We start from the raw sequence: 27,178 nt of genomic DNA, 5'->3' as shown, positions 1-27,178 counted from the left end.
CGGTCTGAGTATTTCACAATCTGCTCAGTTACTGGGATTTTCACGCACAACCATTTCTAGGGTTTACAAAGAATGGTGTGAAAAGGGAAAAACATCCAGTATGTGGCAGTCCTGTGGGCGAAAATGCCTTGTTGATGCTAGAGGTCAGAGGAGAATGGGCCGACTGATTCAAGCTGATAGAAGAGCAACTTTGACTAAAATAACCACTCGTTACAACCGAGGTATGCAGCAAAGCATTTGTAAGGCCACAACACGCACAACCTTGAGGCGAATGGGATACTTCCAGTAGGATAATGCACAACGTCACAAAGCTCGAATCATTTCAAATTGGTATCTTGAACATGACAATGAGTTCACTGTACTAAAATGGCCCCCACAGTCACCAGATCTCAACCCAATAGAGCATCTTTGGGATGTGGTGGAATGGGAGTTTCGTGCCCTGGATGTGCATCCCACAAATCTCCATCAAATGCAAGATGCTATCCTATCAATATGGGCCAACATTTCTAAAGAATGCTTTCAGCACCTTGTTATATCAATGCCACATAGAATTAAAGGCGAAAGGGGTTCAAACACAGTATTAGTATGGTGTTCCTAATAAATGGAAGGGACGGGTGAGGGTTGATTAATATGTCAAATGTTTGTAAAGTCGTGTAGTCTACAAACCTTTTATGCTTAAAGCTTTACCTGATTGAATTATTTTTATTCTCCATTTTAACTGTAGCTGCTGCCACCAATTTTTTCTTTTCCTCATGGGATACAATGAAACTTAGTTCAATAACTTACCATTCTGCCAGTATTCACCTCTGATATTATAACAAAGGTTAGGAATCAAACTTACATGTTGACTCTGAAGTATGCAGAACTCATTTTGTCTAGAGCTGTTGCCATTGTGCATCATAATTTCGTAGCACCATTGATCATGGCTTTAAATAGTTGTGGTGCTTTCACCTAACTTGATTGAACAAATTCAATACAGCTGTTCTGAAACCAAAATCTTAAAGAGTTTCCAATCTCAGAGTAAGTCAACTCAGAGTTTAAGTTTAAACTTAAATGGGCCCCGGTCACTCAGTGGTCACTTGACCTAAGTTTTACTATTAGGTTAAAACCTTTTAGTCAGCACCCCCCATTATGGGATTCACAGCTGAAAGTGCTCTACCTAACTTATAATTGTAATAGTTTCCTACTTCAGTGTGTTACAAACATAATTTTGGTGTATTTTGAGAGAAGACCCTTTGAGCTTTAGGTTATATCAACCAGATTTGATAATACTCAAAAATATTAAAAGTTATAGACACTAAAGTGCCTTGAAATTTTTTACCACACTTAAATATTTTTTTTATTTGATATAAAAATACATGAAATGAGTGTTGAGCGTGGCATGGTTGTTGGTGCCAGACGGGCCGGTCTGAGTATTTCACAATCTGCTCAGTTACTGGGATTTTCACGCACAACCATTTCTAGGGTTTACAAAGAATGGTGTGAAAAGGGAAAAACATCCAGTATGTGGCAGTCCTGTGGGCGAAAATGCCTTGTTGATGCTAGAGGTCAGAGGAGAATGGGCCGACTGATTCAAGCTGATAGAAGAGCAACTTTGACTAAAATAACCACTCGTTACAACCGAGGTATGCAGCAAAGCATTTGTAAGGCCACAACACGCACAACCTTGAGGCGAATGGGATACTTCCAGTAGGATAATGCACAACGTCACAAAGCTCGAATCATTTCAAATTGGTATCTTGAACATGACAATGAGTTCACTGTACTAAAATGGCCCCCACAGTCACCAGATCTCAACCCAATAGAGCATCTTTGGGATGTGGTGGAATGGGAGTTTCGTGCCCTGGATGTGCATCCCACAAATCTCCATCAAATGCAAGATGCTATCCTATCAATATGGGCCAACATTTCTAAAGAATGCTTTCAGCACCTTGTTATATCAATGCCACATAGAATTAAAGGCGAAAGGGGTTCAAACACAGTATTAGTATGGTGTTCCTAATAAATGGAAGGGACGGGTGAGGGTTGATTAATATGTCAAATGTTTGTAAAGTCGTGTAGTCTACAAACCTTTTATGCTTAAAGCTTTACCTGATTGAATTATTTTTATTCTCCATTTTAACTGTAGCTGCTGCCACCAATTTTTTCTTTTCCTCATGGGATACAATGAAACTTAGTTCAATAACTTACCATTCTGCCAGTATTCACCTCTGATATTATAACAAAGGTTAGGAATCAAACTTACATGTTGACTCTGAAGTATGCAGAACTCATTTTGTCTAGAGCTGTTGCCATTGTGCATCATAATTTCGTAGCACCATTGATCATGGCTTTAAATAGTTGTGGTGCTTTCACCTAACTTGATTGAACAAATTCAATACAGCTGTTCTGAAACCAAAATCTTAAAGAGTTTCCAATCTCAGAGTAAGTCAACTCAGAGTTTAAGTTTAAACTTAAATGGGCCCCGGTCACTCAGTGGTCACTTGACCTAAGTTTTACTATTAGGTTAAAACCTTTTAGTCAGCACCCCCCATTATGGGATTCACAGCTGAAAGTGCTCTACCTAACTTATAATTGTAATAGTTTCCTACTTCAGTGTGTTACAAACATAATTTTGGTGTATTTTGAGAGAAGACCCTTTGAGCTTTAGGTTATATCAACCAGATTTGATAATACTCAAAAATATTAAAAGTTATAGACACTAAAGTGCCTTGAAATTTTTTACCACACTTAAATATTTTTTTTATTTGATATAAAAATACATGAAATGAGTCCTGGAGCAATCTAGAAAAGTGATGAGTTGAAAGCCACATGTCTCATGAGTTGTTTCTATTTCAAATCTGAATAAGATTTCATGAAAAATGAGACTCCTGCAAATAACGAGACTATGTCTACACCCTCACCCCCCAAATATAAAAAAACATGTTTCCCAATAGTATTGAAGGCTTCTACAAACCATTTAGTCAGTAAACATTTCACTGCATGGTTCTTTTCAATTATAAAACACTAGACAGAAACTTAGACATCATATAAGTGATTTATTTGAGCACTAGAAAAATACAATAAGAATAATTTGAGTAAGAAAAATAAGATTTAACTTTGTTTGCCAATTACAGAAAATCCTGAGATTGCTAGAAACGCAGCATTTACAATGAATTACGATGCAAATAAGTGCTGATGTTCTGATGGCCACTTGTACAGATGGTAATAACACAAATGTGCCGAAGTAAATAATCCACTCTCTCTATTCATATAGACGCGTTCACTTTGATAGCCGTGACCATTCAGTAATAGCGAGCTGATTTGGGCTGATTTGCACTCAAACAGATGGTAATCATGCAGATACATTCACATTCAACATAAAACACACTCTCACATATATAAAAAAAGTTTAAAAATGAAACAAACATAGAAAAAGGCGATCGCTATAAGTTCCACCTCTATCTGACAGGTGCGTCAGAGCGCGACACGAGGGAGCGCCAAAATTCAAATAAACTATCTTCCGCCTATCTTTCATTCATTCTTTTTTTCCGGTGGATCGTCTCATTCTGTTTGTGACACTGTACGCTGCAAAACCATGCCGTGTTTTTACTACCAAGACGCAGTTTCTGACCGTGAGTTATTCCATAACAGACGCAAACAGTTCTGTCGCTGAAGAACTGAAACGTAAACAAAGGAATTATGATCCATATTACAATGTTATTGCTTCGTTGGACTAAACTTGCTCCATGAGATGATGTATCTGTCAATCAGATGTAAGTTGCATTTGTTACTTTAGCAAACAGACATCGGGTCCATTTACTTTCAGAATCATCATTCACCCATGGAAAGGAAAAGTTAAATGCTACAGCATTGTATTTTATGAAAAGAAGATAAAGAAGCTCAAATTATACAGAGGTGCTTCATTAAGGCTGCTGTGTAATTTGCACCCTGACTAAGCATTTAAAGAATTTAGGGGAAGTGCAAATAACCTTAAAGAATGCCCAATCAAATTGTTAATCGAATCGAATTGAATTGTGAATCTATTATGTCTCTATTAGACGGACATTTCGGCCACCTGAGCAAAAACTCTTTATACTAGAACTGATAGAATAGAATAGAATAGAATAGAATAGAATAGAATAGAATAGAATAGAAAACAAAACAAATAGAAATCTTTAAACCATATCTGTAAACCTAAGTTTTTTGTTGTTGTTGTTGTTGTTGGTTATTTTAATGTGAACGTGAATTCTTATATAGTCATCTAACATCCCTATGCAGTACAGATAGCACACCACATGTCTCCGAATATTGTTACCCCTCTGTGCCATTCATCATCCACTATTTCCTTCACTTAATCAAGCCAATCTTTAATATATGATGTTGTTTAATTTCAGATGTCATTGTGTTTGCATTGATTCTCATGTTGAGCCATTTCCTCTGCAAACATTAAAGAATTTAGTTTCTGCAGCTACTCCAAACCTGAAACTAAACCACATTCACCAGGTCCAAACTCTAAAGCGACACCAACTCTATAGCAGTTTGCCCATGCAGGTTCTCCCAACTCATTGTTGCGATTACGTGACAAATATTTTCTTCCGCAGGGTCACAACAGACAAGCAGGTTAGAGGGAACATTGCTCACAATGTTTGCTATAAATCAGACACATTCACACTAATGACTGTCTCTCTTTAGCTGTTCCAGATTCAGGTCTGTCTCCAGCTGCTGTAGCAGAGACTGTTGTTGGTGTTGGTGCTTTTCTGCTCGTGGTTGCAGCTGCGATTTACTATTACAACAGGAGAAGAAATGGCAAGTATCACCTATATCTTAAAGCAAAACTAAAATCTCTACTATCTCTATTTTGCAAAATTAGCATTTAACTGTGTGCAACTGTTTATCAAATTAGCCAGGGAAAGAAATGGAGGTCCTGCAGCTCAATAGAAATTCCAAGAGTGTGGTAAGATACTGCATCACAGTTTTCTGTAGTGTTTCTTTGAACAAAACTCTGATTTCACATTTATCTAATTTCAGTGTGCTGACAAAAGCATCCCAATGGAAAAGAAAAATTAAAACAGCAAGGGCAAAGGTTTGCTTTAGACATTGGAGAAGACAAAAGAGCAGACTACCCCCCCCCCACCTCTGTGTCATCTAAACTCTTAATTTATAGTTTATTGTAGCCAACTTATTTATAGTTTCATAATTCATAAACAGTTTTTTTATGTTTGTAGGCTATCTTTCACAGATAATAATTACACAATTTTATTTTATGCGAACCAGCGACACTACAGCAGCATCAGAGCACTGGGTGTCTTAATCATGCTTAACTTTATTTTAATATTAATCGAATTGGACCCAGGATGATTATGAAAGAAAACTCTGCTGTTGCTAACGAAACTTTCATGCGCTTCTAATTGACAGATAAAGCACATGTTCTTATTTCAGTGTTTATTTTTATTTTGATGATATTTCAGCTAGGGCTGGGCAATATATCGAACGATATGATCATGCGCATCTAATCAGTAAAGCTGCTTCCGTGATCGCCGCTAAAATCGCCATCACATAATTGGAGTGGCATTTAATAGACAGCAGAGGTGGGACTTTCAAGTCACAAGCAAGTCTTCAAGTCATATCACAAGTCCTCAAAGGGTTAAAGTTAATGAGATAATTAAGTGATTAAGTGATGATTGTGCATTAATGATGAACACCTGCTGTTCTTGAGAATTACAGAGGATCAGATGTTGATGTTTTATTGGTTAAAGTGATGCAACCATAATGTAGATCAGTGTTTGCTTTAGTGGGGCTCTTGACCCTTGACTGTCATGTTAGATATCTTAAGTAAGTGCATACAAAATTTGAAAAACTATACTCTGTAGACACACACAGACATCAAGAACCAGCATATGACTCTCAACAGTGGTGACAATCAACAAAATGTTGAATGCTGGGTAAAACCTTAGTAAAAACTCCCGTCATGCACTGCAGTATGAAAAATTGTCACCACTGTTGAGGATCGTGTGATAAGTGTGCTAGTCTAAAAACCTGAACTGATTGTCTCCTTTTGTGTCTTTCAACATTGAAGCATTGTGATTTTTTTTTTTTTTTTCAGTTCAGTAATAGCTGAGTGTCAGTCTACTATCCAAAGATAAACACAATTTCATGATGTTCAGTCATCATGAGTTATAAGCAGAAAAAGCATAAGGTCTCATGACTCAGCAATGCATACATGTTTGTTGCGAAAACAATATTGCAATTGTTTTGAATCAAATTGGTTTGAATTAGTAAAAGGGTCAAGACACTACTTAAAGCAAACCTTGACCACAATTATGGTGGCATAGTGTTTTTTTTTCTTTTACTTTTTTTTCATTTGAAGGCTGTGGCTAAATTCAGTTGTAGTTCTTGTGTTTCTCTTTACTTCAGTGATGTTGATTGTTAACAGCAGGTGTTCATCACTAATGCACAATCATCATTTAATTAGTCACTTAATTAACTCTTTAGCTTTAACCCTTTGAGGACTTGAATATGACTTGAAGACTTGCTTGTGACTTGAAAGTCCCACCTCTGATAGACAGAGCCGTAGATCGCTGACAAGCCACGCCATATCGCGTTCATTATCGAAGGCGATTCATCTGCGATAATGAACGCGATATGGCGTGGCTTGTCAGCGATCTACGGCTCTGTCTATTAAATGCCACTCCAATTATAAGCAGGTGATGGCGATTTTAGCGGTGATCACGGAAGCAGCTTTACTGATTAGATGCGCATGATCATATCGTTCGATATATCGCCCAGCCCTAATTTCAGCTAACAGTTTGTTTTGTAGATTGAGTTTAACAACATTAAGTTAAAGTTAAAGCCGACTGTCCGCGGCGATCCAGGGCCACACCACAGAGCACCGCTAACATAGTTTATTTGTCCCAAATTGTTTTTAATATACATAATGACTTCATCCTAGGTTGGACGACTGTTGTTTATGCATCTTTCTGCACATCGTTTGTCTTTTATGTCCGTATGCTTTATATAGAGTTAATAATAGCCATAGATCACCCTTTCTTTTTCCATTTGCTCTGTTTTGCATCCGGTGTCAGACTGCCTTATGTTCATATTCGGCCCAGTGTATTAAATGTACGTTCTTGAAAGCACGCCCCATGCGCAAGTGCATGTTTAATGATAAATATTTAAGAAATAGATAAATAATGGATCTCTATTTAAACATGCGCTTGCGTGAGGGTCGTTCACGTAGTGACATAAACGTGACTGCCCAAGCAACTGCGAAGATGGACAATATTAATTCTATATATTACCAAAGAACGAAGATAATTACTATCACTATACAATATATCCTTTATGCAATTTATTTAATCCTGTGCTTATCGCCAGCCATTTTAGCATTTAAAACTGGTTTTGACTATCCATAAATATAATTTAAGATAGGAACAACTATATTTTGATGAGTCATAATTGTAATTCAACTAGTAACAATGACAATAAGAAATATCTGCAATTGTAATTGCACTTGTAAGAAATCTGATGAGATATCTCTAAATACTTTGTGACTAGTCAAAACTCCATTTACGATATCTGTAATTAAGTTGGCATGAGAAACTTCTTATTATTATTATTCTGAGACTAAAATTGCCATTCTAACTTCTCCAAGAGCTTTAACTCTATAGACTCCAAACTCAGCCCAGATCTTCAGACTGATCTGAAGTTAGTTGCTATATCTTTTCTAACTGATTGGACTTACGGTTAAAAATCTAAAAAATCCCATAGACTTTCATTGATGGAATGTTCAGATAAGCCAAGCTCCACAGTCCATTAGACTCAATCAAGCTCTATCTAGATCGATCGATCTATCTATCTATCTATCTATCTATCTATCTATCTATCTATCTATCTATCTATCTATCTATCTATCTATCTATCTATCCTTCCTAGCAAAATGGTAATGATGTAACAAACATGCTAGTCACATGCTAATCATGCTTACAACATGCTACATGTGACACGCTAGTAACTTGTTAATCAGGCTAGTGACATGCTAGTCACTTGCTAATCATGCTAGGAAACATTCTAGTAAAATTTTAATCATGCTAGTAACATGCTAATCATGCTAGAAACATGCCAGTAACATACTAATAATGCTAGAAACATGCTAGCAACATGTTAGTAACTTGCTAATCATGATAACAACATGCTAGCAACATACTAATCTTGCTAGAAACATGCTAGTGACATGCTAATCATGCTAGAAACCTGCTATTCACTTGCTTATCATGCTAAAAACATGCTAGTTGTATACTAATCATGCTAGAAACAGGTTAGCAACATGCTAGTCACTTGCTTATCATGTTAGTGACATGCTAGTCACTTGATAATTATGCTAGAATAATGCTAGTGACATGTTAGTACCTCTGCTCATAGTCGCCGATTTATGTTTTTCTCCGTGGGTGCTCAAGGGCGCACGCCATTTAAAAAATAAAAAAAATAGACTAGGCTATTAAAAAAATATTGCATTTCAGAACCTTAGGCTAATGGACAGCGGCCGATACAAACAAACAAAACAGCGTCACTTCTCAAAAATACAAACAGGATTGGAGATGAAAAGTTTAACTGACACGTAACCGCTAATGCGTTCAGCTTCTTGGGAAATTAATGTTTTGTAAATATTGATTAAAAAACTATTGCGAAAGGACAGCGTTTCCATTAACCTATTGTTGCGACTAAAATAATGAGTTTCTGGGAATGTCTACCTCATTTATGTTTCGAGGTTTCTTTTGATAGTGGCATGGCTTTTCTTTGAGGTTTCGAATCCATTATTCATATAGGCTAAAAAAATATTTTTTTATTTTATGTATTTAACAAAGAACTCGTATTCTGTCCAAAAGTAGGCTACTTTTGTGTCCATTAGTCTGAGAGGGCACTTGTGGTGGATGTCGATATATCAATATTAATAGGTTTGGCTTTTTTTATAACAAATCTGTCCATTTTAGTCTGATTAATGATTAGTGATTACGGAAAGCAGTAAATGATTACATACTCGCACGGCACTGTATAATGGGGGATGGGACGTTTTCAGAAACGCTGTGATTGGTGGATAGGATATGGAACATGCATGCGACTGGTTATGTCACTGTCACTGACAACAACATAACCAATCACAGTGTGGCAGACGCTTCATAGCGCCAACTGCAATGTTTAATTTTAAATAAATGTAGCCTACTGGCAGTCTGGCACTGGCACACGTGGGTGCTCATTTTCCGTGGGTGCTCGGTATTTTCCGTGGGTGCTCGAGCCCCAGAGCACCCACGGTATCGGCGCCTATGCCTCTGCTAATCAGGCTAGTGACATGCTAGTCACTTGCTAATCATGCTAGAAACATGATAGCAACATGTTAGTATCTTGCTAATCATGCTTGCAACATGCTAGTAACTTTGCTAATCATGCTAATGACATGCTAGTGTAATGTTTAATAAAGGTAGAAAATCACAAACTGCTTGTCTGAATTTCTTTATTATATATTGAGACAATAAAAAATATATATTTATTTATTTATTTTCTTAAAGAAAGGTAGGGCTACCTTTAAAAAAATAAAGATAGGCCTAATTTGCAGATTTTATCATGCCATTCATTTTGACTATTTTCTCTTTGACTATTCTCTTTATAATAAGTGAAAATAGCAGTATTTTTTAATGATGTGCCATTAACACTAAGTGCAAATAGATAGATTCCCACTGTGCAAAGTTACGTCCAGTGGACGTCTTTTTGTCTTTGCAGACGTTGAAAAGACGTCCACTGAGGAGCCAGAATGAAAGTTTTTATGACGTCTTTTTTTGACGTCTTCTGTACGTCTGATTTAGACGTTCACAGAACCTCCTTACAAGGTTCAAAACTAGTTCAAAAGTGGTCAGCGGAAATATTTTCAACATCATTTAATTTAATTTATACTGTTTCGGGACCAAATCAACAGTCTCAGGATGCATTAGATTTAGATGTTATTTCAATGTAATTTTCAGACACTGTTTTTGTCCTAATATCAAGAAAATAAAATAGTCTTCATGAAATAATGAAATAACTGATGATTGAGCATGTTGTAAAATCAACTGCAAATCAAAGACATTGCCTTGATTTAAACCATGTAAGTTTTAAAACTTTGAATTCAAGTAATTATATAAAGTATAACAACCTACACCTAGGTACAGGTTAACACCTGATGGCATTTCTTCTGGGCTTTTGAATTACAACAAATATGTTTTAGAAACACATGGTTATAACAGCCAGAGAAAAGACTAGGACAGAAATCAAGGATCAAGAGCCCAACTAAAACAAACACTGATCTCTAACATGGTTACTTCAAATGAAACAATAAATCAACATCTAAACCTTAGTTCATTCTCAATAAGATCTTCTGTAGACGTCTGACAGAAATAAAGTCAGTCTGGTTATTAATAAGTGGAGCTGGTGATGCTGTTTGTGGGGTTGTTTAATCAGATCTTGAGAGATTTCATGTATTTTATTTCAGTTGATTTCATCTAAGGCTGTGTCTGAAGTCAGTTGTAGTAGTTCTTGTGTTTCTCTTTTCTTCTCTACTTCTGTTTGTTAACAGCAGTTGTTCATCACTAATTCATAATTATCACTCAGTTAATCACTTAATTACTTAATGGCAATGTATATCTTCTTTCAGTGAACTCAACTGAATTAAGTTCAGAGTACTCATAACTGTTAGTTTTTTCAACTTAAACTTAAACTTAAACTTAAAGTCAATCGGTTTCCTCAAATGGTTTGAGTTAACATAACTTAAGGATATCTGTTTACTCAAACCATTTGAGTTAAGTTTACTTGTTGGGTTTTACAGTCAAGGCAATCTGTTTGCTCAAACGGTTTGAGTTAAGTTAACTTGTCGGGTTTTACAGTGTTCCTGTGTTATTATTTTTAAAGCTTATTGATCTGTCGCGTGATGAATGAATGACTCGAACCCGAAAGACTCATAAGATGAACTAATCAATTCTCTTTCTGACTCAAGACAGCATTGACTGAAACATAATTTTGGGCATGCGCGATTTAGCTAATCACTCCCTGAGATGACTCTTCCCAAATCCCGTGGTAACTAGGATTTACACAAGCTCCAGTCTGGATCCAGAACACCTGAGAAGAGATGATGCTGACCCTCAGAGGACCCCAGATGACCCTAACCTTGAATCAACAAACAGAACTAACAATTATTGCTACATGTGTGACTGCATCATATAATAACTATTAATTAATAATATTGATAGTTCATCGTCTAGCTGACTACGTCTTGTATTATTATTATTAATTTTTATTTTTTCTAAAATCCTGTCAAACGTACACAAACTACTAACTACTACTAAATATTGTAGAAACATAATTTTCTGTAAAGTTGCTTTGTAACGATTTGTATTGTAAAAAGCGCTATACAAATAAACTTGAATTGAATTGAATTATTGATTTGTTCAAAATGACTATAAAGTAGTGATTTGCAACTAGCCAGAATTAGTCTTTGTCAGGAACTCCAAAATGCAAAATAAAGGCACTGTCACAGTCTCAATATTGCAACTCTATGCAAGGATTTATTTGTGATTTATTGTGTTTACTGTACTTAAAGAATGTCAGAAAGATAAAGAGGAGCCAAATTATGAAGCTCTTTAAGCCATTAGCAAGATTTTATAATGGATACAATAGTGAACAGGAAGCAGTGAAGATTTGCAATAATCAATCAATCTGTGATGTTACCAGGGAATGAATAAGGATTTGAGAGTGCTCTGGAAAGTGTAGGGTAGAGTCTAGCAGTGTGACAAATATGCTCCAATAGTACTTATATGAGAGCCAAATGCAAGAAAACTATTCAATTTAAAGAAAACACTAAATGGGTTAACTCACATGCCTTTTTGTTTGTATGCTTTTTTTTTGACATTCTTCTTAAAATACAATACGATTTTAAAGATATATTTTTTTTTTTATGTAAGGCAAGGCAAGTGTATTTATATAGCATATTTCGTACACAATGGTAATTCAAAGTGCTTTACATAAAAGAAAGTAAAATAATAATGAAGAAAAATAATAACAAAAATAAAACAAGCAATTTTAAAACTTTAAAATTATTAACAAATGTACTTATTTAAACTTAATTTAAAAACAGTTAGAAATAGAAAATTATTTTACATAAAAAAATTAAATAAAAAAACCAGTGAAAATACAGTGCAGTCAGTTCGGACATAGCACAGTGCTCTTTCAATAAATGCACAGCTAAACAGATGGGTTTTGAGTCTAGATTTAAATGTGACTAGTGTTTTAGCACATCTGATTTGATGTAGTTATAATAAATATGTAATTGGTTATATAATGCCCAGATGTAGCCTAGACATTTCAGATATAAAATGCTTTGTGATGATACTGTACATTCTTCACTCTATTTCTTCATTCCCATGCAAATGATTACTGCAAAACCGGTCAGACGACGTATCATATATCATATAATAATAACACTCATGTTACTGATACTGAGAACAGTTGCAGTGCAGACACAATGCAGACATTGAAGTCGTGGCCTAGTGGTTAGAGAGTTTGACTTCTAACCCTAGGGTTGTAATTTCGAATCCTGGGCCCAGCAATACCACGACTTAGGTGCCCTTGAGCAAGGCATCGAATCCTCAACTGCTCCCTAGGCAACGCAGCATAAATGATGAACACTGCTGTGTGTGTGTGCACTTTGGATGGGTTAAATGCAGAGCACTAATTCTGAGTATGGGTCACCATACTTGGCTGAATGTCACGTCACTGCACTGGATAGCTGGCCAATCAGACCACACTTCTTTTTTCAGAACGATGAGCCTTGTAAAAATCAACATGTTTCAGAAGACGGGGCATAAAGGAGAAACAATAATGTACATTATGTGGAAAATAATGTGTTTTTTGAACCTTAAACCACATAAACACATTGCATTACACCAAATACAAAAAATAATGTTATTTTTAGCAACACCATAGGACCTCTTTAAGCCTTGTGGTACTCAAAGTATGTCAAAATAGCATTTTCATCGTATTTTCCAGTTTAATTTTGTCTCACTGTCCCAAACTGATTATGATTATGTGTTTAATTCTACTCCAGGTCTCAAATCTCAGTGTCTATTAAAGAGGGAGATTCATTCACTCTAAACACTGATGTTTTTTTAAATAACACTCGCATCGCTCAAATCAGTGGAAATCTCAGTAAGACCTGTACAGATGTTCAGTGTAATGAAGGAACTGAGAGATTCAGAGACAGACTGAAGCTGGATGGTCAGATTGAATCTCTGACAATCATGAACACCAGAACCACAGACTCTGGACTTTATCAACTAAAGATCAGCAGCAGCAGATTTAGCATCGTAAAGAGATTCAATGTTGCTGTCATTGGTAAGTGTCAATCAGCCATTCAGTGTAATTTCAATACAGTAACATTTCAGAAATGGTTCAAAAAAATTTTTTGTTTATGGCATCAAACAAGTCACAACAAACTGTCACGGTTCATAGATCTGTGTGTTCATTCTGCATGTCTGTTTTCTCGTTTCTGTCTGATTGCTCATTCAGCATTGCTCCGGCAATCATTGGGCTGATGTGCTAATCAGCATGGCTGCACCTGATGCTGGTTCAGTCATGTCTTTATCTGTCTTGTGGTTGTTACTGCATGTTGTCAGATCGTTGTTTGTAGTTGTCGATGCTGGTCTTGCTCTCAGTCCTCAGATCACTCTTCTTGCGCTCTGCCAAGGAGATCGCCCAGTGTGCTTCCATGCCTGTTCCTAGGAGAATTCTCTGGGTTGGTTCGGATCAGTGCCTCATAGTCTCCGTGTTACAGAGGCAGCTCTCCAGCTCACCGATTCACCAGCTCACCTGCTCTATTTTCTTGTTTCCTGCTGTTTGCGTTGTGGCAAATAAACTGTTTTACTTGCAATTGGATTTTGTGTTCTTTTACGTGACAGAACGATCTGACCAAGATGGATCCAGCAAGTATGGCAGAGCTGAGAGACATTCTCACCAGCAGCAATAGTCGTTTTGCACAGCAAGAGGAGCAAATCATGGCTACTGGTCGTGCAGTGCAGGCACTCGTCACGCAGGTTTCTGATCTCACCACTCAGGTCAGACAATTAAAACCTGAATCTGCCCAACAACCCACTGCGCTTAATCCTCCGACGTTTCCACCTGTGGATATCACCAACCGACGCATTGAGCCTTGTCTACCGCCTCCAACTGTTTGTTCCGGTGAGCCCCTGTTATATCGTTCATTTTTGACCACTTGCTCTCTTCACATTGCTCTCCAGCCTTCATCTTTTCCTACAGAGGAGTCCAAAGTGGCTTTTATCATAACTCTGCTTTCTGGACGAGCGGCTCTCTAGGGAACAACGGTGTGGGAACAAGGACACACTTGCTGTTCTTCATTCCAATTGTTTTCTGAGGAGTTCAGGAATGTTTTTGATCGGGCTGCATCTGGTAGGGAGGCGTCAAGGGAATTGGCGGAGTTATGCCAAGGAGATCGGTTGGTTACGGATTATTCTATTGAGTTTCGAACATTGGCGGCATAATGCAACTGGAACCAAGAAGCGCAGTGGGACATGTTTAGGTATGGATTGGCCGACCGGATCATTAAGGAGATCTACACCCTGGAATTACCCACTTCATTTGACGGACTGATCGATCTGGCCATCTGAGTGGACACAAGACTACTTCAGCGTGACCAGTTTGCAGCCATGGCGGAGAAGACAACTGATCACCGCTTTGATCCAGAACCCATGCAGGTGGGCAGGGCTCACCTTTCTCGAGAGGAGAAGGACAGGCGTAGGAACCTGGGGCTGTGCCTATACTGTGGTGCCGCAGGTCACATCGCTGCACAGTGCCCGGTAAAAACCAGAGCTCGTCAGTAAGGAGGCTACTGACGGGCGGAGTCACCACTCAGATGTCCTCCTCCCCGGTAACTCTGCTCTCGGTTCAAATACGGAGGGGCCGGGACATTTTCTCTTGTAAAGCACTGGTGGATTCTGGCGCAGAGGGTAATTTTTTGGATTGTGGGACAGCGTCTAAGCTGGGTATTCGTGCAGTTCCACTTAGTCCACCTATCTCAGTCAGTGCCCTCTGTGGTCAGTCGCTTCCACCCATCACTCATGTCACTGAGTCGGTGAGTCTTATCACTTCGGGCAACCACACTGAGACCATTTCTTTTTATTTGACTGATTCCCCTTTGGCTCCTGTGGTTTTGGGTCACCCCTGGCTAGTGTTACACAACCCCAATATAAACTGGCAACTAAGCACAGTCTCATCCTGGAGTGAATATTGTCATGCATCATGTTTGTTGTCTGCTTGCTCTTCTGTGTCTTGTTCTTTGTTGCAGGATGAACATGTGGATCTGTTAAATGTGCCCGCGGAGTATCTTGACCTGAAGGGAGTGTTCAGTAAGTCCCGGGCTGCTTCTCTTCCTCCGCATCGTCCTTATGATTGTGCAATAGATTTAGTGTCAGGTACTTCTCCGCCTAAAGGCAGGTTATACTCACTTTCCGTACCGGAGAGGGAGGCCATGGAGAAATATATTTCTGATTCTCTTGTAGCCAAGATCATCCGTCCTTCTTCTTCTCCTGCAGGTGCGGGATTTTTTTTTGTGGAAAAGAAAGATGGTTCCCTGCGTCCTTGTATCGACTATCGAGGGTTGAATAGTATCACTGTAAAGAATACCTACCCTTTGCCGTTGATGTCCTCAGCCTTCGAGAGTCTGCAGGGTGCTTCCTTTTTCACAAAATTGGATCTTCGCAATGCCTATCATTTGGTTCGCATAAGAAATGGGGATGAATGGAAGACCGCTTTTAATACCTCCAGGGGGCATTTTGACTATCTTGTTATGCCGTTTGGGCTCTCTAATGCTCCCGCGGTCTTCCAGGCACTAGTCAATGATGTGCTGAGAGACATGGTTGATCAGTTCATATATGTCTACCTGGATGACATTTTGATATTTTCTCATTCTCTCCAGGAACATGTTCAGCACGTCAGGGTGGTGCTTCAGAGGCTGCTAGAGAATGGGCTTTTTGTCAAGGCGGAGAAATGCATTTTTCATGCACAATCTGTTTCTTTTCTAGGGTACATCATATCATCCGAGGGATTACGCATGGATCCCAACAAAGTTCAGGCTGTGGTAGATTGGCCAACCCCAGATTCCCGCAAGGCCCTGCAGAGGTTTCTGGGCTTTGCCAATTTTTACCGGCGTTTTATTCGCAATTACAGCCAGCTAGCCGTCCCTTTGACTGCCTTGACCTCCACCAAGATGACGTTCAGGTGGTCTAGCATGGCGGAAGCTGCGTTCTGCAAATTAAAGAGTTGCTTTGTTTCAGCTCCCATTCTGGTGGCCCCTGACCCCTTCCGTCAGTTTGTGGTGGAGGTCGATGCGTCAGAGGTGGGGGCTGGTGCGGTTCTTTCCCAGCGTTCTTCCACGGATGGTAAGGTTCACCCTTGCGCATATTATTCTCATCGTTTTTCTCCTGCCGAATGGAATTATGAGATTGGTAATAGAGAGTTGCTGGCAGTTAAGCTCGCTTTGGAAGAATGGCGACATTGGTTGGAGGGTTCGGAGGAACCCTTTATAGTCTGGACTGACCATAAGAACCTTGAATACATCAGTTCTGCTAAAAGGTTAAATTCTAAGCAAGCTCGGTGGGCCTTATTTTTCTGTCGTTTTAGTTTTTCAATTTCTTATCGTCGAGGTTCTAAGAATGTTAAACCTGATGCCTTGTCCCATATTTTTGATAAATCTGAACGCCCGTTGTCTCCCGAGTCTATAGTGCCACATGACATCGTGGTATTTGGTATGACTTGGGAGATCGAGTCGAAGGTCCGTAAGGCCTAAGAATTACGGTCCGAGGTCATCCGTTGGGGCCATTGTTCCAAAGTAGCTTGTCATCCAGGGGTAAATCGTACAGTATTTCTTGTCAAACAGCGGTTCTGGTGGCACTCTATGGCCCGGAATATACGTCATTTTGTTTTGGCTTGCTCTGTCTGTGCCACTTCTAAGGTTTCCAATCGACCCCCTGCTGGACTCCTTCAGCCGCTGTCAGTTCCTTCGAGACCCTGGTCCCACATTTCACTAGATTTTGTTTTGGGACTCCCGCCATCGCAGGGTAACACAGTAGTTTTGACCGTGGTGGACCGGTTCTCGAAGGCAACTCATTTTGTTCCTCTGCCCAAATTACCCTCAGCCAGAGAAACAGCGGTTGCTGTCATTGATCACGTCTTTCGTATTCATGGCCTCCCGGCAGACGTGGTCTCTGACAGGGGGCCTCAGTTTGTTTCCAGATTTTGGAAAGAATTTTGTCGTTTTTTAGGGGCGACTGTTAGTCTTTCTTCTGGGTTTCATCCCCAGAGTAATGGTCAGACGGAGAGGGCCAACCAAGATTTGGAACGGATATTGCGGTGTTTGGTGTCTCAAAACCCATCCTCTTGGAGTCAGCAACTCTCATGGGTGGAGTACGCACACAATTCTTTACCAGTGTCATCCACGGGCCTATCTCCATTTGAGTGTAGCATAGGTTACCAGCCACCTATCTTTCAGAGTATGCAATCTGAAGTCGCGGTCCCCTCTGCTCACGCCTTTGTCCAGAGATGCCACTGCACCTGGAGGAGGGCTAGAGAAGCCATCATCCAGGTGGGGGCGCGCACCAAGGCCCAGGCCGATCGCCACCGGTCTGAGCCGCCCGTCTACGTCGTTGGTCAAAAAGTGTGGCAAATAAACTGTTTTACTTGCAATTGGATTTTGTGTTCTTTTACGTGACACAAACATGTAGTTTAGCAACAAATCCACAACATACATATTTAAATAGTCTAAAAGATCGATCTAGGGATTGAAGTATCAATATTGATTCATTAAAATTAATATAAAACAATGAGTTTAAAATAATTTGTATACAGTGTACCCAACATTTTTTGTATTAATGTGTGTACTGTTACACCCCTAAGCAGTTTTGGCCTAGTGGTGTGTGTGTGTGTGTGTGTGTGTGTGTGCGCGCACTTCGATGGGTTAAATGCAGGGCACAAATTCTAGGTTTGGGGTACTTGGCTACATGTCATGTCATGTTACTTTCACTTATAAAAACAAATATTTGTATTTTTGAGGTATAACATGTGAAGTATGTTTTTTATTGTAATTTGATTTTCCATTTAATGACTTTTAATAATCATTTAATGACATTTAATAAAGTGAGAGAGCCCTGAATCGATGAAAAAAATCATGATGAATTCCTTCACATTTGTTCATGTTTTATAATGTTTGACAGACTAGACTGTCAAAGTATGAAAGTATGAAAATCATTTTAAAAATCTTACTTACTGTAAGTATTGAAATTAAAAGTGCAAGACGATGCAAAATGGAATGAGTAGTACTTAACCTCTTCAGCTCTGCAAAATGAAAATTGCATGGAGTCAAAGAACATTGCTGCCACATGGGTGCAGCAGGCACAATGATATTATTATTTTAGGCGCTGCGTGATATCATTACGACTGCTGAGCATTGCAACTTTTTGTTTTCCATCGGTCTTAGTACACAACTGCAAAAGAGTTTTAAATAGGAAAAATATGAAAACTCTTTGGTCATTTTTGAGCCAGATGCTAACGGTCTAATCAGAATCAATGATCTATGCTAAGCTAATCTAACTGTAGTTCAGCTGAATGGATTTCGAAAATGGTAAAACTGTTTAACTCTAAGGGAGTGGAACCCAATCCTGGTCCTGGAGAACCCCAAACACTGCACATTTAGATGTCTCCCTATTCAAACACACCTGGTTCAAATTCATCAGCTGAATAGTGAAGACTCCAAAACCTAAAATGTGTGTGTCAGATAAGAGAGACTCCAAATACATGCAGTGCTGGGGGTTCTCCAGGACCAGGATTGGGAACCACTGGTTTAGGGGAGTTGGAAAATGAGCCTATTTTCAAAAAATTGTGCAGTGTTTCATTATTGGCTGTGTATTATGGAGTGCTTTTTAGGTCAAGGTCTATTCAATATAGGCTTAATTAGAGCTGGATAAAAGCTCCTGATCATATGTATTCATCTGCATGAGAAAAAATACAATTGTATTATGTAAGTATAGGCCCTATATGGTTCATAGATTTACATCAGTTCAGTCTGTGGTTTTCAGTTGAAGGTGCTTTATTTGGCATGACATATATCTACATTAATAATTAGGCTACATCCAAATCATATATATATATATATATATAGAGAGAGAGAGAGAGAGAGAGAGAGGCCTGGTGGCCCTGATGTACACCATTTAGACACAATACAGGTAATAGAGCTTTTACGATCCAAAAGAGAGCACTGATTAGCAAAGCTTCGTTTTAGTATATAAAGACTATAACTATGAAGGTATTTTTGATTCAAAATGACTGAACACCAGTGACAGTGCTATTTGTAGTTGTAGAGAAAAGCCACACGTGTGTATCAGTAAATTTGAAGTCACAGAGAGAAATGACTTTTTTTTTCTCTCCCACAAACACAACACAACAGTTACACATTCTCAAATTCTTCATTGCAGGTGCACAAATCCTATTCTACAAATCACAAATTAAGAAACTTGTATGCTCACATTTTTGATACAATTGCTGCAGTGAATATGGTTTAAAATGCATTTACACACCCGCATAAAGAAATGTGAAGTCGTGGAGAAATGTTGCACATCCGCAAATCAGTATGTGAATTCATCCAATGAGAGTTGCACACTTGTAGAATATTTTCTCAGAAATGTCTTGTATATTTTTCTTTCACAAACACAAAGTACATAACTACAGCTGCTTGAATCTGCTGCGATGAAACTCAGGCACTGTTTTTCGCTTTCAAGTGACAAGTTTCGCGCTCTCCCTTTTGCACTGAGATATTTGGTTCAAAAGTGATTTGTGCATCTGTAGAGGTAGTGGGAGGGACTGTTTAGAGATTAGAGAATTTCAGCCAATCATAAGAGCTACTTTGGGTTGTTTCTGAGTAGGTGGAGGCTTGGGAACTGTAGCCGGTAGATATACGCCCCAAGCAGTTTTACGCCCCTGCTGTTCCTCATGCGTCCAGTAGGGGGAGGCTGGAGACCTATGACCTACTGTAAAATGTATTATTTATATTAATTTATAAACTGTTTTTATATACAGGAGACTGACTGATATATGATGTTGTGAATTTATATTAAGTTACATTTAGATATTAACCATATTCAGGCCATTAGGCATCAGTGTTTGGAATAACGGCGTTTAAAAGAACGGCGTTAGCTAACGACGTTATTTTTTCAGTAACGGGGTAATCTAACTAATTACTTTTCCCGTCGTTACAACGCCGTTAACGTTACTGAACGTTAAATGCAGTGCGTTACTATGCATTGATTTAATATGCAATCAGAACGCACCCCTGGCTCACACAGCGAGTGAGCAGGTGGGTTAATAACGAGATATGCGATTATGATTGGCTAAGGCAGAGTCATGTGTTTCATGGTAGCCAATCAGAGCCAGTGTTTTTACACACACGCGCCAGCGGTGCCAAACACACACCGTCACACACACGAATCATTCGCAGCAGCAGGAGAAATGGCAAGTCAGGAGCAATCCTATGAAAAGTTGGCATTTTCAAGGTGGAGATATAAGCACTACTTCAAATTCATTGTAGTCAAAGGCAAGAGCGTGCATGTAATGTGTGACACACGCATCTACAAAGCTAGTGGCCAAAAACACTTTTCTTACAAAGAGTGCAGGATAAAACTCTTGCTGTCTGTTGACGTGCAATAAATCTCGAAAGTTATGTACAAACACCTGTCTGTTCTACTTATTTCAACTGACTTGTGAAAACTGCTAAAAAAAAAAAAATTCTTTGACATATAGCAATTTTTTTTTTTTTTTTTTTTTTTTTTTTTACAGTAACGCAAATAGTTACTTACCCTGGTAACTAGTTACTTTTATTATAGAGTAATTCAGTTACTAACTCAGTTACTTTTTGGAACAAGTAGTGAGTACACTGTAAAAAGTTTAACTATTATTTACTCAATTTTATTGGTGAAACATTTTTACACTCAAAAAAATTGAGTAAACTTTAAAGCTGTGAAATCAATGAAATATACTGTATGAATTGAGTAAATGCAAGTAAAAAAATTAAGTAAATCTGAGTAACTGCATCTGGTACATTAAAAAATAAAATTGATTAGAAATAATTGAACATTTAAACATTTAAAAACAATATTTATGAGTAATATTAACTGTTTTTATTAATGAGTAATATTAACTTTTTATTTTCTCTAAACCTTTGTAAAATAGTACTCCACACAACCACCAGTATACATGACATTGGCCTTTATTGTCAATGAGTACAGCAATAAAGCACATTTTACACTGTATACAATATTGCCTACATTTAAACTCATTTAACAAACATCTTATAAGTAAAAATTAAATATTTAAAAATTCAGGTAGCCTAATTCAAGTGTAATCAAATCAACCCAATATCCACCGGATCAGCGCTGGTCCTCGTGCCGGAGACGGACTCGCCTCTGCGGGTGAACTTTGAACTTCATACCGCCGTCCTGCGTTTCACTCACAGCCGATAGATACTGCGAGTGAGACATAACCTGCCAATAAACAAACAGTGACAGTTCTGAGGACATTTTATCATCCAAATGATAATAATTATATTTATTATCATTAGGAATGAAGTCATGTGTTTATGCAAAGCGTTTCAATCATGCAAAAAGACAGGCGCGACTCTCGTTTAGGTGTCGAATTACGCCTCTGTATGTTGTTTTGCATTAAATATGATTTAAAGCACAGTAAAGATTTTATAGATAAAATAAAACATACACAAACCTGAATTTCACAGAGGAAATGCACCAAATCTGCGACGCTGAGAAGAGAGCTGTGGTCTGGAGACTGGAGAGTTCAAACTGCCCGCGCTCACTGACTCAACCAACCGTCGAGTTGTCGTCACGTCAGAGGGTGGGGGAGGGGTGCATTGTTTTAATTGAGTAAACTTACTCAAATTTTAAGAGTGTGTTAAATATATTAATAATATTGATTTGAATTATGTAATATTTTTGTTTCTTGAAACAGATCAGTTTAATTCAACATTCTCAAATATTTTGATAGAAATTTCACAAATATATTAAGTATATTATAAAGAAATAATTGGTTAGTCAAATACTAAATAATTTTATTGAAAACAACTTAAATATATCTGTAAATTTTAGATAAAATGAACTGTTGGATTTTTATTCAATTATTTTGGTATGTTTAACTCAAACAATCAAGTACACGATATTCAGAGATTTTATTAAGTTAATAAGGTTAAAAATTTCTGTAATATTTACTAAGCCACTGAATTATTTTTTACAGTGTAACTATAACTAATTACTTTTTTAAAGTAACGTTCCCAACACTGTTAGGCATACAGTACTGTGTAATCATATGGATCCTAAATGAAATATTTGCTGTACAATTCACAACTGGTCGTCACACAGCAACAAAACATGTCCTACATAGCATTTTATGAAGACAAACACAATTTAACCCTTTTCTAAAGTTCCAAGGGTCATTTAAAAGAAAGAGACAATATTGTTGTTCACAAAAAATACCATGACTTGGTTATTTCTTAACAGCATAACTCCTGTAGATGACTCTCCTATTGCTTGCCACTCTTCTTTAATTTTATTTTTTATTTATTTATTTTTTTTTATCCTGCAGTCAAAGTGCTCCCGCTCACTGATTAAAATAAATAAAAAAGCAAAAGTTGCATAGTGGTAGAAACAATGGTAATTAATAAATAATGGCAGGATGTTCATGTGTATACACTGTAAAACCCGACAAGTAAACTTAACTCAAACCGTTTGAGTAAACAGATATCCTTAAGTTATGTTAACTCAAACCATTTGAGGAAACCGATTGCCTTAAACCGTTTAAGTTGAAAAAACGAACAGTTATAAGTACTCTGAACTTAATTCAGTTGAGTTCACTGATAGAAGATATACATTGCAATTACGTAATTATGTGATTAATTGAGTGATAATTGAGCTTTAATGATGAACACCTGCTGTTAACAAACATAATTACTGAAGAAAAGAGAGAAAGGAAATACAGCTGACTTCAGACACAGCCTCACTCAAACCTGACAAGTTCACTGTAAAAAGTGATTCTCTATATTTATTCAATAAAATTGTGTCAAAAATTTACAAGCAATTAAATTTAATTTAACAAATTTTAATTAAGTAGAAATAATCATTCAAAAAAAAAGGTAGAATAACATGAAAAAATTAAGTAAAATTTACTAAAAAATATTGATTTCATTGGACAAAAAACAAAAAAACACTATATGGAAGTAAAATAATGACTTATGTCTTTGAAACAAAAAAGCATGCCGAATAGCACTATCTGAAAAAATAATGCATTGAATTAACAGTACTTGCATTTTAATGCCTTGTATTTCCAGGGCTTGCATCTTTAGGTCCTGAAATGTAATATAGTTGTTCGTTTAAGCTGTGAATATTTCAATTAAAAATATTTCACACACTTTTTCATAATTAAAAAATCAATAATTCATATTCACGCTCCAGAATTCACTTCCAAAATATTAAATCGGTTAAAAAATACGATGTATAATATTCAACAGGCAAATTTCGGTCCATTTTATTTCACTTTCCAAATTCGCTTCCACAAATTCAGTGGTTAAAACTCGGCAGATAATTCGCCTTTTCACATCCGGGAGCTGCAGGAATAGCAGTAGAGCACAGAGGCATGATCTCTATCTGCTGTCAGTCGCTCACCAGCAGGTGGTGCAAGCGGCTGTTAAATAAGGCCAAAGCAACAGGTGGATTAAGTAATACAGTTACAAAAACTGATCTGCAGAAATTAAGCAAGCGCTAAGTAGAAGTTTTGATTATCGGGGCATGTGGAAAAGCTGATTGTGCGTATGTTTATTTCAACCTCTTTTCTGTTACCAAGTAAGCAGCATTCAAAGGAGATTATTATGGTGTTTTACACAACGCTGAATTACAGAACTAACATTACATCTAAGGAAGACATATATTGCTTTCAGTTGTTTAGTTTGCCTAACTTTGTGTCATGGCTTGTGAGTCGCTGTGCTGTAATACTGGGGATCCCCTCACGTCACACTCCAGGACTCCCCAATGACGAGTAACACTTCTCAGTATTGTCACACTTGTCACGGTTCGGTACTTTTTCGGTACACTGTAAAAAAAGATTTGCTAGTTTGACTCCAAAAAGTATAGTTACCTGGTTGGCTTAAAATTTTGAGTGCAATGAAATTAAAAATTTGAGTTAATTTTGTTCTTTTGTTTAATTAACTAACATTTTTAATTTTATTGAACTCAAAATTTTAAGGCAACCAGGTAACTTACTTTTTTAAGTCAAATCAATTTTTTTTTACAGTGTACAGCAAAAGAAATGCCAGATAAGTTTTCTTGATTTTATTTTCATTTATTTATTTTTTAATTAAAACTAACATAAAAAGTATGATATTGTTTTACTTTGAGCAGTGACGGAGCTATACTTGACTCTTCTTATGAGCATATAAAACAAAACAGCTCCTTGGACAAAATGTAATTGTCACACACCTGGACTCATTTTGTGTGTTTTTGCCCCTGTGACCCAGTTTCTGTCTTCCATGTCTGGTTTGATTAGTTTCCAGGTGTGTCTCTTCATTTCCCCATGTGTTCCATGTCCCTGTTAATTTAGTCATGCCATCCACCTGTGTTTCCCCAATTATCCCTTCTACTTAAGCCTTGTCCTTTCTGTTCTGTTTTGTCGGGTCTACTCGTTACTAGTTGCTTGTCCACTTGTCATTTGTCACTTGCCACTTGTTACCTGTTACTTGCCACTTGCCTCTTGCCACCTGTTATTTGCCACTTACCTTGCCTATGTTTGAGTTAATAAATCCTTGTTTCGTTTATCCCTCGGCTCCGTGTTCCTTCCAGCAGCGTAAGCCCGTGACAGAAGACCCGACCTAAAAAGTTATAAACTACGTGTTTTCCCTCCGTTTTGTTTTCCGTTTTTTCACAGTCTTTTTCTTTCCGTAGTGTGTCATGGATCCCCTCTATCGCCCTGAATACCTCCTCCTCCTGCTGGAGCAGGAGGGACTGTCTCTCGAGGACCATACCAGACGGTTTCTCTGGATAGCTAATGCCACCAGCTACCCGGACCACGCGCTCTGCACCTTTTATCACGCCAGCCTGAACTCCAGGTGCAGAGCGTTGTCGCCCGAAGATGGTCCTCGGGAGGATTTCGCCGCCTTTATAGAGTGGAATCTGGTGAGAAATGGGTCACCTCTCACGGTCGGCCCAATGGAGGATCTCGCCAGGTCCACTCTGGACCCACAGCCCAGCCTACAATCTCCCCACGGTACGAGGCATAAGCCCGAGCCCACCGATGACGGAGAGCCAGAGAGCAACCCGTCAGACCAGGTGCGAGAGCCGGCGACACTGCCCACCACAAGGGAGCAAAATGTGGAGCGCCAAATGGGTCAAAATGAGGGGGTTTCCAATTCACCTATGCCAGATCCTCTGTTAAGCCCAGGAAGGGCTCCTGATCTTCCGTTAAGCCCAGGACGGGCTCCTGATTCCCCGTTAAGCCCAGGACGGGCTCCTGTTCCCCCGTTAAGCCCAGGACGGGCTCCTGATCCTCCTGTAAGCCCAGGACGGGCTCCTGATCCTCTGTTAAGCCCAGGAAGGGCTCCTGATTCCCCGTTAAGCCCAGGACGGGCTCCTGTTCCCCCGTTAAGCCCAGGACGGGCTCCTGTTCCCCCGTTAAGCCCAGGACGGGCTCCTGTTCCCCCGTTAAGCCCAGGACGGGCTCCTGATCCTCTGTTAAGCCCAGGACGGGCTCCTGTTCCCCCGTTAAGCCCAAGACGGGCTCCTGATCCTCTATTAAGCCCAGGACGGGCTCCTGATCTTCCGTTAAGCCCAGGACGGGCTCCTGATCTTCCGTTAAGCCCAGGAAGGGCTCCTGATCTTCCGTTAAGCCCAGGACGGGCTCCTGATCCTCCTTTAAGCCCAGGACGGGCTCCTGATCCCCCGTTAGGCCGAGGATGGGCTCCTGAACCCCCGTTAAGCCCAGGACGGGCTCCTGAACCCCCGTTAAGCCCAGGACGGGCTCCTGATCCTCCGTTAAGCCCAGGACGGGCTCCTGATCCTCCGTTAAGCCCAGGAAGGGCTCCAGCCCCAGAGCTTACTCCAATGCCTGCTCCTCCAAAATTCCCACCCTCCCACCCACTCCTGCCTCCTCCTCCGCTGTCGTCTGGCTGCCCCTCTGCTCGCCCTCAGCCTACCATCATTGTGGTGCGAGCTCAGCGGGACCGCCATCCTCCAGCGACGCCTTGGTCGGCGTCTCCCTCACCTCCGCCTCCAGCCTCTGAGGCCTGGACTCCGCCTCGGCCCGTTGACCCGTCGGCTCCACCATGGCTCCTAGCTCCTTCCTCTCCGCCGTGGCCCGGCAGTCCGCAGGCTCTGCCTGGCTCCCTCGTCCCTCCGGCTCCGCCTTGGTTTGGCGTCGTCCATCCTATGCCTCGGGACTCCACTTCTCCGGCTTCGCCTCATCCCTCCGTCCCTCCGGCTCCGTCAGGCTCCTTCATCCCCTCGGCTACACCTCAGTCCTCGGTCACTCTGGCCTCACCGCGGCCTTCCGGATCCACATCGCCGCGTCAGTCACCAGAGCCATCAGTTCCGCCTAGGACCTCCGGCTCCTCCCCGTCACCCTGGCTCTTCGGCTCTCCGTCTCCGCCTCGGGCTCCTCCTCCACTTGCTCCGTTGCGGTGGGTCGAGTCCCTGGAGTCGGTGACCATTCCTCCTCCATGGCTCCTTCCATCGTCGGCCCCACCTTGGGCCGTTATGGCTGTGGCCTAGGTCCTGCTGGGTACCTCCTGCTTCAGATCCTTCCTGTCTCCTCCCTGGCTCCTCCCTTCGTCATCTCCTCCCTGGCTCCTCCCTCCGTCATCTCCTCCCTGGCTCCTTCCTCTGTGGTCCCTGTCTGCTGGCCTCCCTTTGTTGTTTCTACGGTGCGAGGACGCACCTACCGGGAGGGGGGAGTACTGTCACACACCTGGACTCATTTTGTGTGTTTTTGCCCCTGTGACCCAGTTTCTGTCTTCCGTGTCTGGTTTGATTAGTTTCCAGGTGTGTCTCTTCATTTCCCCATGTGTTCCATG

At 39.6% G+C, this 27,178-nt stretch overlaps 2 protein-coding genes across 2 annotated transcripts in view; one reads left to right on the top strand and one right to left on the bottom strand.

Annotated features, from left to right (window-relative positions):
- Positions 1–5,400, top strand: part of LOC132160278 (uncharacterized) — a 43,286-nt gene extending 37,886 nt beyond the window's left edge. Inside the window, exons 6-8 of the mRNA XM_059570025.1 lie at positions 4,675–4,792; positions 4,890–4,936; positions 5,011–5,400. Coding sequence (XP_059426008.1) covers positions 4,675–4,792; positions 4,890–4,920 — 149 coding nt within the window. The 3' untranslated portion in view covers positions 4,921–4,936; positions 5,011–5,400. The remainder of the gene's footprint in view (positions 1–4,674; positions 4,793–4,889; positions 4,937–5,010) is intronic.
- Positions 1–27,178, bottom strand: part of LOC132160308 (SLAM family member 9-like) — a 67,544-nt gene that overhangs the window by 30,615 nt on the left and 9,751 nt on the right. The gene's annotated exons all lie outside the window — the stretch shown is intronic.

The sequence above is a fragment of the Carassius carassius genome, chromosome 16 (assembly GCF_963082965.1).
Source record: "Carassius carassius chromosome 16, fCarCar2.1, whole genome shotgun sequence".
Taxonomy (NCBI): Eukaryota; Metazoa; Chordata; class Actinopteri; order Cypriniformes; family Cyprinidae; genus Carassius; species Carassius carassius.
Note: the sequence above shows the minus strand (reverse complement) of the source record. Positions and strands in the feature narration are given on the sequence as shown.